This window comes from Rousettus aegyptiacus, unplaced genomic scaffold (assembly GCF_014176215.1).
Source record: "Rousettus aegyptiacus isolate mRouAeg1 unplaced genomic scaffold, mRouAeg1.p scaffold_m13_p_8, whole genome shotgun sequence".
Lineage (NCBI taxonomy): Eukaryota > Metazoa > Chordata > Mammalia > Chiroptera > Pteropodidae > Rousettus > Rousettus aegyptiacus.
The window spans coordinates 5,437,416-5,452,947 of NW_023416311.1; the positions used below are offsets into that span (position 1 = coordinate 5,437,416).

The window sequence follows — 15,532 nt, forward strand, 5'->3', positions numbered from 1 at the left end:
ATGAATGGATAAAGAAAAGATGGTGTATCCACATGGTGGAATATTACGCAGCTTTGAAAAAGAAATCCTGCCGTACGTGACAGCATATGAGGACATGACGATGCGTAAAACAAGTCAGACACAGGACACGTGCCGCGTGGTCCCACTCACACGAGGCATCTGAAACAGGCAAACTCAGAATCAGAGGGCGGGATGGTGGTCGCCAGGGGCTGGCAGAGAGGGGAACGGGGAGTTGCAGCCAAGGGCCATAAAGCGTGTTAGGCCAGATGAAGAAGCTCGAGAGACCGCTATACAACCAAAGCGTGTGCCTACGTGCGTTTCTTACGGGGCAGAGGGTCTTAGCTTTCGTTAGACTCTCAAAGGAGCCTCGTTGCTGGCAGGACAATGATGGCAGCTACTATTCATTTAAAATGCACAAGTTAAGAGTTTATCCTGACATTTTTATTGCCACTATTCCTGTTATGTAAGGGGGAGGTGCTACTACTTAGCCCCATTTTTGCTGGTAAAGAGACCGTAGCTTAAACCCAGGCAGGCTGGCCCTAGGACCTGTGCTTTTAACTGCTGTCTTATTTAATCCTTCCAGTAACCGTATGACACAGAGGCTGTTATCCCATTTTAGAGACCAAGATACTGAGGCTCAGATATGCTTAGTCCATTGCTGAAAGTGGGCAGAGCCGGGATTCAGACAAGTTCTGCCTTCCTCTAGGCCGGAGTGACAACTTAGGATGGTAAAGGGACCTAAGGTAACAGGAAGCTTGGAGCAGGAGGTAATATAATAGGTCTGGGCTGGGGCCGGTGGGCATGGTACATTTGACTTTGAGTTGGGCAAGCTTTAAGCACGCAGAAGGAAGGAATCGATTTTCTTGTGATTTCTTGAGCACGTACTAGGTGCTAAGCCAGAGATTGCAAGCTGTTGGCCAAGCGGGTGCTTCTATAAAAGTTAATTCAATACATTAAAAAACAAAGAAAACCTCTGATTCTGGCATCGCTTGAGAAAGCAGAGGCCCTAGTACCCTGGACCCAGGTTGCCAGGTGACAAGTCCCTGTAAGATGGGCTGTGTGTTCTGTTCTGCCACAAGTCCCACGCTCCCCGCCGTCCCCCATGCCCTGGGGCTGAGCGTTGGTGGCCATCGATCACTGCGCCTGTGTGTCTCCCCTCACACCTGTGTGGTCACCTTCACTCACATCTTACCTGCTTGGTCCCTGTCGACAGTTGGACCTTCCACCCTGCACTGAGCCCCTGGGATTGGGAACATGGTCCAGAGCAAAGGGAGAAGTGCTTTCCTGTTCGTGGGGCCTCCAAGCCCGAATTTCCCACCCACGAACCCAAAAGGCTATAATCTCGGTTCTGATCGTACTGTTCTGGGAAAGACCGGGGTTATGGAGAGGCCTCCCTTCCAAACTGCAGCAGGTGATGATGTTTTCTTCTTGACACCCGGCCCAGAGATCTTCGCCTTCTCTGGAAGGAGTGTCTGTCCGCCTAAGGACATGGGGAGTAGCTGTGAGCAGAGACCTCCTGGGTGCCAGAGGGTCCTGGAGGGTGGGAAGAAGATAGAACTGGAGGCCGCGCCCTTTGCCGAGCCCTGCGGACCAGCTGTCTAGATCTTTCAGATCGTTATTGCCTCTAAAAACCTTCCTAATAACACAAGGCTCTCCATGCAGAGACTACAATATTTTTAAATGAGCATCACCAAAGGCCAGGGTACCCCCGTCTTTAAAGAGCCCGATATTGACGCATGTAACAGATATAACCCTCCCAGATCTCCCCACGGAGCTCGCTTTTTTCACTTAACCACGTCTCGCGGCTCTTTCTGTCTGTTCGTACTACCTGGTCAGACTTAAAACACTTTTTGAATAGGTACTGCATGCAAATACTAAATAAAATAGCACATAAAAGTATTCAGAGCTTTTATCCCCACTCCTCACCTTCCACCTCCCCTCCTCAGAGAAACCGTGGTCACCAGTTTCTTACGTAGCTTTCCAGCAATATTTTATATCCAGGCAAATAAATGTAGGTACATTGGTACAAGTAAAATGTGTGTGTGTGTGTGTGTGTGTATGTATTCATTTTAACAGCAGCATGCCATAATTATTGAGCTGGTCCCCCGTTGATGGACATTTAGGTTGTTTCTGGTCTCTTTTTTTGCTGTTAAAATCAGGCTGCAGCAAATGTACGTTCTTGGTGGACTGTCTGTAGATAGGTATTCAGAAAACTGTGACATTGATGAAGGAGAGTTATCCGTCGTTTTCTAGATGGGGAGTGTTGGCTCGGGGGTTTGGTTACTTAATGCAAGTCACAGGTAATGAGGGCAGTGCCGAGGTCCCACTCAGGCCCGTGCGACTTAGAGCCGAAGTCCGTCCATTTTCCCCTGCTCTTCCTCATTTCCATCAGAGCTGTGGGAGCAGCCCCTGCTCCGGGCTCCACCGCTGACCATATAAAGTGTCAGGGAAAAGCCGGAGTCGCTTCCTAATACGGTCACAAGAGGGAAACCCTGGGCCCGTGGCTGAGACCTGCTGGTGGCACAGGGCCCTGAGATGCTGGCTGGGACAGGGGGTCGGGGGTGCCGAAACCTCTGAAGCTGACCAGCTGGAGAAAGGCTCGGGGGGGGGGTCGGGGAGGTAGAAACACAGTCAAGGTGGCCTGGGCGGGTGACGTTAAGCAAGGTTGAACAATGGAGACTGAGCCTCCAGGCCGTGAAGCCCTGCTGCCCCGCCCGCCTGCCTGGTCCTTCCCCTGGGGCCCTGCACCCCGGAAAGGTTTACTGAACCAACCGAACAGAGATTCAGGTCCGTTCGGAAGCGTGGATTAAGCGCTTGCTGTTTGCACAGCTCCGGGAGGCGTCCCAGCAAACAGGAGGAAAGTAATGGTTCTCCTTCGGAAGCATGCCTTCCTTTGTTCTTTCATTCAATTCTCCCAGCAAGTATTTACTGAGTGTCTGCCATGCGCTCGACCCTGTACTGGCTGCTGGAGCTATGACGGCGTGTGGCTTACCGTCCAGAAGGTGACCTTCAGGCCGAGCCCTGAGAGGGGAGACGGACATGGCTCTGGGGAGATTGGGGTGAGGACTGTTCTGGTAGGGGGAACGGCACGTGCGAGGGTTCCAGGATGGCAGGGCTTTCATCGTCATGCAAGCGGGAGCACGGCGTGTGTAGTCCTTTGCTGAGCACCTGGCAGATGCCAGGCACCGTGCCGAATGCGTCGCAGGCGTCATCTTCGTAAGTTACAGCGACCTGATGAAGGAGCTGCTTCTGCACACATTCGGCCCCTCCCACTCCTCAGACGAGGCGGAGGCTGGAGGCTCGGAGAGGCTGAGAGACTTGCTCAGAGTCACACAGCTAGGAAGCAGCAGAATGAAGGTTCAAATCCAGTCCCCAGGCCCCGGGTCCTGTATCCTGAACCGCTGCCCTTTTCTGTCTCTAAGTCAAAGCCTTGGGGAGGGTGTAGTTCGGGCTGTGAATGATCCCCGCATCCTAAAAAGGTCACGGCAGCAGCAGCGGGTGTGGAAGGCGCAGAGGTGGAGCCGAGGCCTGAAAGAGACCTAGGGCTCGGCTGACCTTCTTCGTCCAACCCACCCATCGTTCACTGGCACCCGCTCTACAGGGGGCCACAGGCTGGGGGCCAGGACCCAGATGAACAGGACACGTGCCACCCTCTCAGCAGACGTGTGCTGCGTCCCTACTGTGTGCTGGCCCAGGGCAAGGCCCCTGCTGCAGGAAGCACCCACTGTGCGCCAGGCCTGTGTGGGACTGAGGAGGAGGAGGAAGAGGGGCCTCGCCGCCCTTGGGGCACCTGTGGCCGGTGTCGGCTGGCTGGACGGGAGGGGTCTGGGCAGACAGCGAACCAACCCATCCGGCTGGGTGTGGGTCCTGCAGTTCACTGGCCGGTGCCTCCCCTTCCCCGACTCCAGCCCTTGCCGGCCCCTGAGCTGGCGAACACCTTCTTGTCTGTGAAGACTCACTGCAGGGAGCACCTCCCCCAGGAAGCTTTCCTGAGCACCCCCAACATGGCTTAGGGCCCTCTCTGCTTTGCTCCGCTAATCCTCGGGGGCCCCACCGTTGTTCTTCTGATGTTGTTTGAAAGTGTCCTCACCCCGCTTCTGATCCGCGGGCTGTCCGAGGCAGGGGCTTTGGCTGGCACATGGCTCTCCGGCATCTAGCATAGACCTGGTGCACAGTAGGTGCTCATTAATGGCTGATGGATGTTTAGACAGGCCTTAGGTCAACCTCACTTCCTCCCCCACAGGTCCTGCACCTTTAGAAGAATACTATCCACCCCCTCCTTGGGCCATCACAAGCCATTGTCCCTTAGCAAATTGAGCCCTGGAGGGACCCCACCTACTTTCCAGTCAGCTGAAGAAGCGACTGAAAGTCCTTCGAGGGCAGAGCCTTGTGTTTTTGGTCTCTACTGTAACCCCAGCACCTTGCACAGTGTCTAGGGTGTACACATCAAATGAATGAATGAATGAGTGAATGGACCAGTGGTCGAGCATTTCTGTTTCTGTGTGACAGGCATAGGTTGGACAGCCTCGTGGACAGTGCTCATACCTGGGAGCGGCTGAGCTGGGCTTGGCGCTGCCAGGGTCTTGCTTGGCGACTCTGGTCAAATCGCTTACCCTCTCTGGTGTTCGGTCTGCGTGTGACCCGGAGGTGGACTCTCTACTCCTCTCCCTTTAGCCCCTTCTCGGGGAGCTGGAGGGAAGATGTCCTCCGTGGCCATCAGAGCCTTGGGCAGCACTGACACTCTCATTCGGGGAAAGCGGTTCCTGCGGGACGTGTTAGAGCCTGTCACCTGAGCCGTGACCAGGGGTGGTGATGAGAATGATAGCAGCGTCTCACAGGTGCCCAGCGTGGGGTGGGGTTCGCGGGGTGCCTTCCCACCCCTTTCCGTGTTCCGATTATTTTCAGATGCTCCCGTGAACTTGGTAAGGCAGGACGACTATTATTTTTTTTTTAATTGTGGTAAAATCCATATAATAAAACACATAGTTTTAAAAAGTTGTAAAATATAGCATAAGTGGCCTAGAAATCCAATTTAAAGGATACAGTTGGGTGGCACTGAGCACACTCACCACTGTCTCTGGTCCCAGAAGCTCTCGTGACCCCGAAGGGGAACTCGGTACCCATCAGCAGCCACACACCCCTCTCTCCAGTCCCTAGAGACCAGAGGTCTGCCTCCTGTCTGTGGGTTTGCCCGTTGTGGGGATTTCACATAAATGGCATCTTAGGATGTGCTACCTTTCGTGACTGGCTTCTGCCATTCAGTGTAAGGCTTTCAGGGGTCCTTGGAGCAGGTATCAGTACCATTCCTGTCTAGGCACAGTCGTGTTTATCCTCCTCTTATGGACGGAGGGGTGCTTGGTTAATGGTCAAGAGTATGAGGTCTGGGCTAAACGGTTGTAACTTCCAGCTCTGAGTTTCCCACCAGCTGCGTGGCCTGGTGGCAACTTCAGCAAGCCTCAGTTTCCACACCTGTCAGACGGGCAGCAGAGAAACCGTGGTATCACTATCACAGGATCGATCCAAAGATGAAATAAGAAGATGTTGGTGAGGCGTTTGGCTCCGTGGCCAGCACATAGCACGTGCTCAGGAAATGGTGGCTGTTACTTAAGCCCTTGAGGCTCAGGAAGGGACAGGTAGGGGTGGAGCTGGGCTCCGAACCCAGAGCTGTTTTAAACACACAGCTATAAACGATGACGTAGGTGGCCTGGAAGTCCAGTCCTGTCCCTTCTCTCCTCTCATACATGGCATATCAGTAATGCCAAGGGGGTCCCACTAGGACTCTGAGCCTCAGTTTCCCCATCTCTGGAGTGAGAATATGAGTGCATCTGTCCGACAGTGGTACCGAGATGATGGAGCAGGAAGATGTCCACGGTGGCCTGGGTCAGTGCAGTCTGCGATGGGCATTAGCATGCCAGGGTCCCATGGGCAGGGGACCCGAGCACCCCTCCCTGTCATGTTCCGGAAGTAAGCTTGGGTTCTCCATTTGGCAGACGTACTCCGGCCTCTTCTGCGTGGTGATCAATCCCTACAAGCAACTGCCCATCTACTCGGAGAAGATCGTCGAAATGTACAAGGGCAAGAAGAGGCACGAGATGCCGCCCCACATCTACGCGATCGCGGACACAGCCTACCGGAGCATGCTGCAAGGTGAGCCGGCCCGGGGGCGTGCGGGGCCTGCGACGGGCACACGGGAGGCCTGGCCGGGGCTTCTCCAGCTGTGGAGTGCCCCTGGGCAGCCCACCGAGGGTCTCAGGGCCACCTCTGGAACCTGCTTGCTGTGCCCAGACCCCTCTCGTCCTGCCTGCCTACAGTTCTCGCCAAGAATGTGGAGTTTGGCAGGCAGTTCTGGGCGACAGGAGAGCTGTGACTGAAAAAGGGAAAAAGCCAGCTGAACATCTGTGTTGGCGGCCCCGGGAGGGTGAGGGAGAGCGGAGAGCCTGGGCAAATACGGGCATGGGCCCTCTCCAGCCCCAGCGCTCAGCGCCTCTGGCTGCCCGAGGCCCAGGCCCGGCCAGCTGTCTGGAAATGCTATAATGCTGTCACCTCGGAAGGGCAGAGGGTGGTACCAGACCTGGGGCTGAGCCAGCTCTGGATTTGCAACCGATCGTCTCTCACTCCCTGTGAGATTGTGGGCAGATGTCTTCTCCCCTCCAGCCTCAGTTTCTTCATCCATTAAAAGGGAGCGATGGTATCCATCTTGCAGCTTGCCGTGAAGACTGTAACGCAGGCTTTTCCAAACTAAAAGGCTTCACATGTTCCTTCCATGTTTATATATTATTATTATTATTATTATTATTATTATTATTATTAAGCTTCATGGAGGCAAAACACGGTAGAATGCGTAAAGTATACAAATTTAAAGTATCCAGCCCCAAATTGATTTTTACATGTCTAAAATCATATAATCACCCCCCAGACCAAGATATAAAATATTTCCAGAACATTTCCTCACACCCTATTCCCAGTAACACCTTTTCGACAGTCCCCAGAGTAACTGCTATTCTGATATCAGCTTTTCCTATTACTAAACCTCGTATAAATTACACCCTTATGTTATTAACTTAATATTTTTCTTATCAGTCGCCTCCCCCAGAATCTATTTCAGACTAAGCAAAAAACAGCAGTACACTGTGTTAGTTAAGAGCGTAAATCCTAGGACAGGACTGCTTGTCTTCACATCCAGCCCTGCCGCTCACTCGCTGTGTGACCCTGAGCAAGATACTTACCCTCTCTGTGCCTCTATGTTCTTACTTGTAAGAGAGGATTATAATAACTGACCTACCATCCAGGGCTGACGTGAAGATCGAATGAACTATTGTGTATAAAGCGCACAGAACAATGCCCGGAATTTAGTAAAAACTCACTAAAAGTAAGCTAGTATGTCATCGCGAATGAAATCAGATGTTGGACATGACAGCTATATATTTTTTTCCTAATGCACATTGAAAAGAATATGTAATTATTAAAAGAAAAATTATTAATCTGAGAGGCACTTAAAATCACATTGCCACACTTCAGGATACATGGAACTCGAGTATTTACCATGCTTCATGCAGCGCCTGGTGTGGAAAAAGCTTGGAAAGTAGAATTGTTGAGAAGTTGTCGTAGAGCTTCTTCTCAGCCTCTATTTGAATAGGAGTTTGGGTCCACGATCCCATTCAACACATACACACAATATATTCGCTCTTTTTTAATGTTCAGCACAATTCTGTGAGGTAAGGTTGGTGTTTCCACTTTGTAACAGAGGCAACTGAGTCTCTGAAGTGTCTGGAAACCCAGGCCATGCCCAAATGGAACTTCCCCAGGGATGCAAGCCTGGTTTATTATCCAAAAATCAATCAGTATAACAGTGTAAAGAAGAAAAACCCCATAACCATTTTAATCGGTCCAGAGAAAGCACTTGACAAAATTCGATGTCCGTTCATGAGCAAAACTCTCAGAAAACTAGGACTAGAGGGAAACTTCATCAACCTGATAAAAGGCCTCTACAAAAAGCCTACATCTAACATCAGACTAAACTGAGCAACAAGGCAAGGCTGTCCCTCTCACTAGCCCTGTTCAGTGTCGTACTGGAAGTCCTAGCCAATGCAGCCAAGACTAAGAAACCGGGACATCTCTGAACTGTGCGCTTTTCCTGTTCGGCCTGCGTGGTCCCCTCTCAGCAAGTCCCTTGGCCTCAGCAGCGTTGAGCACTTGCTTCCTTCGTTACGTGTTCTTGGGTACACGCTAAAAAGGGCGGCATCCATCCCGGAGTTATCGATCTTTGGGGAGTGGCAAGAAGATTTTCTTTCCTCTGAATGGCTCTAGGCTTGAGGTGTAGTTCTCCTGCCCTTGCACGTAGTAAAAGGGAACGGAAAAGGGCCCTGGCAATTGTACAGCTGTACACCAGTGTGAACACGATTGTTCAGTGTGAACAGTCCAGAGACTGCGGCCGGGAGGCTGGATCTGGCTCTCGGATGAGTTTGGTTTGGTCCACGTGGAGTTTCAGAGACACCCGAATTAGTCACCAGCTTTTAAAAATTGGGAGATGGTAGCTAAAAAAAAAAAAATCCAGATTTCTAGGTTGTTTAGAAAATATCAGAACGTCAGGCAGCACTGGGCCCGTGTTCCCACATGGCAGTTGCCACTTTGCAGGGAGTGTGAGCTCTGCAGTTCCCTAGTCCTCCTTTGGCCTCGTGTGCTCATCTGTGTTAACTGCTCAGCTGGTGTGTTTGACTTTGCAACCCCTGGGACCCTGAGTTCTCAGTTGGGAATCAAGGATTCCCGCTCTGGGAACTCCTGAGCAGGGATCCAAGTGTACCTAGGAGAGAGACCCTCCGAGGTAGAGGGCCTCAGGTACAAGTGCCCCAAGTTACCAACAGAGTTAGCGAAACCCCGTGGGTATGACCCAAGCTGGACCACTCTGTTACTCCTAAGACCAGCAGATGGAGCCTTGCAAGGAGGGTAGGGAGGGTAGTAGAGACACAATGTCAGGTTATACAGTGATGGCTCTTGGAGATAGATATGTGTCTTTTGCAAACAAACAAACAAACAATCGTTTGTGGTCTCCCTTGATGGAAAACTATAAAATGGTGGTTCGTTCACACAGCTCTTTGTGACGCTGAGCATCACAAAGTTACAGTGCCTCATTTTGGGGTGCTTTGGGTTGCAGGAAACATAGCAACCAATTAAAGTGGCTTAAGTGATAGGAATTTATCATCCCACATGACAAGAAGTCTGAACGTGGATGATTTCAGCGTTAATTCAGCAGCTCAAAAACAGACTTCTTTGCAGTTTTCTTGGCTTCTTCCTCATGGTTACAAGATGGCAGCCGTAGCTCTAGGCATCACATCCTCTTGTGATAATATCCAAAAGCAGGAAGGAAGTGGAGGGTTAAGTTCTTTTCCTATTCTCCCTCTCTCCCTCTCAGTCAGGAACTCCTCAGCAGGTATCTCCTTATGTCTCATTGGCTAAAGCTTGGTCACATGTCAACCTCTAAACCAATCATTGGCAAAGGGGACTTAGCATGTTCAGGATTGGTTTGGACTACCCCTGGCTCTTTCCTAGAGCTGAGGGAGCTCCAGCAAAGCACATTGTATCTCAATACCAGAATGAAATAAAATGTGGTTAGTAAAAGAGAGATTGGAGAGTGACAGGGAAGCGCTGTCATAGTGCTCTTAAAATATATATGTGTAATTTTTAAAAAAACTTTAGTATTATATGTTCATTCTGAAAAATAAAAATATATATATTTAAGCAAAAGAGAGTATACCTATAATTCTGTCAGCCAGAGATCACCTCTGTTAACCTTCTTGGTATGCAGCCTCTCATACTCTCAGCTTAATGGCATGAGATGAAGGAGATTTTGATGATCTGAAAATGACTGGTTCCAGAAAAGAAAGATCACTTAAAACAGAGACGAAAGTTTTACTATTGATAGTAAGGTGGACGGGGGATGGAGTTTTGACTGGGCTTGAAAAGTAACATTGCAAATTGTGAACATAGGTTTATTTTATCTTACATGCAATAGTAATTTGGTTGTAATTGCAAGTAGATGCTAATTCTTAGATTGAGTATAAAATTAATTCAGGGTTGATTTTTTTTTTTTTTTTTTTGGCTTTTTTCTCCTGGGCAAAATCATGTGAGGGCATAGTACGGCATTCTTCATATCACTCTTGATTTCTGCAGCCTGGGGTAGAGGAAAATTTTACAGGTTTACTGGAGGGGTCACCAGTTTTCCCAAAGTCGTCTTTCACTCCTTCGATGTCCGCACAGTCTCTCGCCGGCCCAGTGTGTTATAATTGTTCATGGTAACTGCGGCATCCGGTCGTGAGTCCACCTGGCTATTTCATGGCCTTTCCAAGCTCACTGCCCGTAACAAGCTTCACCTTCAGGGAAATGGACGGTTTTGCTCATCAGCTGCTGCGTTCTGTGTTTGTGTGATGATGGTGGATGTTGACACTCAGTAACACTCAGTAACCAGCATGGCAAGACCACCGAGTCGGTCCGGAGGCGGTGGTACAGACCTGAGAAGGATGCCTTTGGGGTCTGATTCCTGAGTGGTCAACTCAAGGACGCATCGTTTTGCCTTGTGATAACTCTTGCTTCCTGGACAACCTCCCCGCTGTGGGGCGATGTTACACTTGACAGCAAGGACCCCTGCGTTAGCGAATTTCATTCCTTTTAGGCTCTACATTTTAACACAAAATTATGTAGTGAAATACAAAATTACTTAGAAATGTCGACACATTTTAACCTTAAGAAAAAAATGACAACCTTGAGCTAAATAGGAAAAGAATGTAACTCTCCGCTTACATCATGCTTTTGGATGTTATTAAATGATAAACTTTTAATTTAGTTTGAATGGTAATTAACAGCTGCTACATTATTATGCATTCATTTTTCATTACTTAGTGCTTTCTGGCAAACTTGTGATGATAGACTGCAGTGGAAAAATATCTCAAAAAAAAAAAAATGGAGACAATGTAAGCTGGAGAAAAAGAATTTTTTTTATCTATAATGTGAGAATTCAGTTCTGGGAAAGGAATGTATAGGCCCAGCTTATGACTCCATTGAGGGATATCCCTGTCCCAGGCTGTAAAGTTACTCTGCTGGGATCCACACTGAGCTTTCTGCGTGTCGGAGAGGTAAAGCTCGGAGCTGTGGCTTCCTTCTCAAGTCTTTTGTGGAACAAGATGGGGTGTAAAGAGATGTGTTTGGGGCGGGATGGATAACACATTCACTGAATATAGACTCTTAAGTTCCCCAGGACCCATCAACTCTGTAAGACCCACAAACATCATCCTCGTCTGCCTGTTCATCATTGTCTCTCCAGCACATCTCCTGGTACCTGCCATGTAGTAGCCCGTAGTTAATATTTGTCGATGAATGAAAGAAGAACTCTTAGTTGTTTGAAGAAAAGGACTGACCAGAGTCAGGATAGGTGGGGCCGGTTGTCTGAGCAGACAGGGCTCTGCAAGTCTCGAAGAGTGGCTCACTAAGATGAGAGAGGACTGGGATGGTGTGCCTGCTGAGAACAGTAAAAGCTTGAGCGCGGAGGACGGCAGGATGCTCTAAGGATGCTCACTTGCAGATTGCAGTAGGGAGCTCAGTGCTCCAGCTCAGCCCTTTGTTGCCTCAGAGGAGGTGGGAATAAGGGAGGGACTTTCTAAGACATCGTACTGGGACACCCCTCCTCCCCAAAGGAAACCAAACCCCTTGGGGAAGAAGGGGAGCGAGAGAAGTAGGCATTTAAAAATGCGTCTTATATATGTGTATGTATAAATTGTGTTTATTGTTTAAAATTTCCCCATGCTTTTTTGTTTGCTTTTAGAGAGATGATACATTCAAATTAAAAAGGTGAAAATTCTCCCTTTATCCCTTGTGCATAAGACCCCTACCTAGTTTACCTCTCCAGAGACAAACTTGGTTTCTAGTTTATTAGGTATTCTTCTAGAGATTTTTTTTTTGCACATTTATGCAGATACATATGTTTTCCACCTCCAAAGGTAGCATTCCATATGCACTGTTTTATACTTTGCTAGAATGTTCCATGTCTGTGTCTCCAAGGATTCCTTGTTGCCTTTTTAGTTTTTATTAAAGGCGTGCATGGAGCTAGTTTAAAGTCAAATAATTCCTCAAGGCTTGTTTAAAAAAGTAGCTCTCTTTGCTTTTCTAATTCTCCCTTCTCCATTATCAACCACTCTAACTGACTTTTTGATTTTCACCTCTGTAATCTTTAAACAACTTGATTATATTGCTGATATCTTAATTTTTTTCTGTTTCAGGCATTACTTATTGGCTTTTTATCACAGAAGATGAGAATTTAGCTCATTCACCCCCTTGCTTTGCCTTACTGCCTCCTCCAAACACACACACACACACACACACACACACACACACACACACATATCTCTTAGACTTCCAATATATTTTATATTAACTTTGATGAAGTCTGTATTCCAAGTTTACATTATTATGACTGTGTAGATGCTGTTCACAGCTGAGCTCTGCTTGTCTCGTGATTACTTTTCCTGTACAATTTATTCTTTTCCCTGAAGTTGGTAATTGCCTTTTTTTAAACTCGGTTTTCTGCGTAGTCACGAATTCTACTCCCGGTTCTCCTTCTAAATGTGTTACTCTCCTTTTAATATGTCCAGTTATGTATTGGGGACCCTACTGATATCCTCTCCTTGAAAGTGATTGCTACTGGCGCCGTGTGACCTGCCCCGGGTGCCCCCTGTGTCGGGTAGCTGCCATCCGGGATCTTCCTTATCCTTGGAATTCCCTTCAGAGCTCTCACGGCAGAGTCTTTGCTTCCTAGTTTGATGCCTTCTTCCTTGTTTACTCTTTTGTTTAAATAGAGCACCTTCTCTAGTAACCGCTCAGGAAAAGATATATATGAGGCAAATTGAGACCTTGTATATCTGAAAGACTCGGTGCTTCTCTACTATGTGAGAGATAGTTTAGCTGGGTTTAAAATTTTTAAATAAGAAATAGTTTGCTATCAGAATTTTTAAGGCGTTGCATCATTGCCTTCTAGCTACGGCTTCATTTTTGTGACGATAGAAGGCAATCTGATTCTTAATCCTTTGTGACCAGTTTGGGTTTTCTGTTTTTTTGTTTTTTTCCTTCTCTGGAAGCTTTTAAATTTTTCTTTCTCCCCCTGTTCATGATGATGGGATTTTTCGTGGGTCTGTTATCACCCATTGTGCTGGAGACTTAGTGGATCCCCTTAATCTGTAAACTCATGCCCCTAAATTTTGAGAAATTTTTGTGAATTGTTTCCTTGATGACTTATTTCTCTGTGTCCTCTGTTTTTTCTAGAAGTCTTATTTCAATAATGGAACTCCTGGACCGTTCTTATAATTTCCATATCTTTTTCATCTTATTCTATTTTCTGGGCATTTACTTCAACTTTATCTTACAACCCTTCTATTGAGTTTTTAATTTCTGGTATCTTTTTTTTTTAATTTCTTAGAACTCTGTTTTGTTTTCCGAATATTTTTTTTCCCCCATGTGACATGATGTCCTTTTTTCTGGAAGATACTTCTCCATGTCTAGTCTCTTTTTTCCTCCAAGGTGCATGTTTTTCTGTTTGTTTGTAACTTCTGTCCGTCATATTAGTGGCTTTCTTCAGGTGTCTGGTGATTCTTGGCTCTCCATTCATCTGGGATGCTTTCATCCATGGGCCCCACAAAGGTGAAGGAAGCTCCGTGCTCGTAGGAGGAGCTCGCTGACGACCAGCTTGGCTATACTATGATAGAGCTGGGCCATTCCACTGGGCGCACTTCTGATAGAACTTTCAGTCATTTTTCTTTGGGCTGATCGGATTCTTCAGAGAAGACTTGTGCAGTCTTCTTTCGGGAGGGTAAAGATCTGTCCACCATCATTTCGAGAGTCTAGTTAAGAAGAGGCGGCTAAGGGTTTCAAACTGCGGGACGAAACTTGCACATTATCCTCCTCCTTCCCATACTCTCTGTCCCTGGTGCCCGCCTCCCCCCAGGATAGAAGCTCTCTACCCGCTCCAGAGACTCAATCTGCCTCCTCCTGTGGGCTGTGGGAAGGGCAGTCACTCCGCCGCAGGGAGTGTAGAAGATGCCCGGAGTGTTCAGCAGCTTCTCAGAGTTTTGACCAGTCCTCGTTTTTATGTCCTTCATCCCCTCTAACGGACGCCCCTGTACCGCCAGGTGCTGAGGTTTGGGCTGGGGCAGGTGATTCTGTGGTGACTCCGGGCTGCTTCTCAGCCGTCCGCAACTCCATCTTAGACTTCTCCTTTTTTGGGGACTGTCCTCATTCGTCTTGTTTTCTGGATTCTAAGGTTGAGTTGCTGTTCCCTCCTCTCCTGTTCATTTGATCTGGTTCATGTTTTTTGAAAAATCCCGTTACTGTCGCTTTAGTAAGGTGTGGGGAGAGAGAAGCAATAAATGCATGTGTCTACCCCGCTATCCTTCTGTGGAAATTCCCTCATACCTCCTTTTCCGAAGAAGTGACAATGATGATAGTGGAGTTTATTGTGTGCCTCCTGTACGCTCAGGGCTTTAAAGGAATATTCTCAATGAAACCTTCACGCAAACCTACATGGCAGATAGAATCAGATTAGGACTTTTAAAATGAAGCCCCGAAACTATGATGGTGCTTGCATATGTAATCCAGAATAAAAACAACACTACGTTATGAAGTCAGTAAAGCCAACAAAGTTTTAATTTCTCCTATGACATTCACCTTGATGCTTTTTAGGAAATAGCAAAATACTGAGTAGTTCTGAGCTGTTCCCTTATTTTTCCCCTCCTTCCTCTGTGTGTGTGTGTGTGTGTGTGTGTGTGTGTGTGTGTGTGTGTGTTTGCGCAGGCGCGCGCTCGCGCCTGTGGGCCTATGTTTAGATGACTCATCAGATAATCCAGTGCTGGAGGCAGGTGCTGTTATTGGCCCCATTTTGTAGCTAGGGAAACTGAGGCTCAAGAGGTGAACTTGCTGAAGGTCCGAGCCAGACTCGAACTTGGTTAATCCAGCTCCAAAGCCTGAGGGTCGCCTATGCAGTAGGCAATGCTAAGCCGATGCACAGCACCGCTGTTCCGTGGAAGGCTCTTTGCTCCTGCAGGTCTCAGGGAGTGGAAGGCTCAGCCCTCAGAGCTGGAGTTGGTTGACTTTGGTACATTAACATGATGAGAGTGGGGGAAGCAGCAACTAAGGCTTTCATTATGGATCCCGCCACCCACCACCCGTGGGTCCCCAGGGTGTGAAAGGCAGATAAGATTTCATTCTGATCTGCTGAGAGGAGCCATCAGGATTTGTCACCCTTTCAAGACAGAGGCTGGAGTGTTTTGTCCTCACCCAATTAGCACCGAATGGCAACTCTCAGGGGAGTTAAAAAAAAAGAAACAATAGTCCTCTGGCCTTCATCAGCTCAGGTTTTGGCCGAACCCCCTCCAGGCTGAAGAGGCTTGGGGAGGTGGGAACATCCAAGCTATGCTTCGAGAGTTCCCGCACTCAGCGGTTTCCCTCTGCCGTGGTCCTGGTCCTGGTCCTGGTGCTGGTCCTGGTTGACAGGCCT

At 48.3% G+C, this 15,532-nt stretch overlaps 1 protein-coding gene across 6 annotated transcripts in view; it reads left to right on the plus strand.

Annotated features, from left to right (window-relative positions):
* Positions 1–15,532, plus strand: part of MYH11 (myosin heavy chain 11) — a 105,673-nt gene that overhangs the window by 17,230 nt on the left and 72,911 nt on the right. For all 6 annotated transcript variants that reach the window (XM_036226202.1, XM_036226203.1, XM_036226204.1 and 3 more), the window contains one exon: positions 5,991–6,147. In XM_036226202.1, coding sequence (XP_036082095.1) covers positions 5,991–6,147 — 157 coding nt within the window. The remainder of the gene's footprint in view (positions 1–5,990; positions 6,148–15,532) is intronic.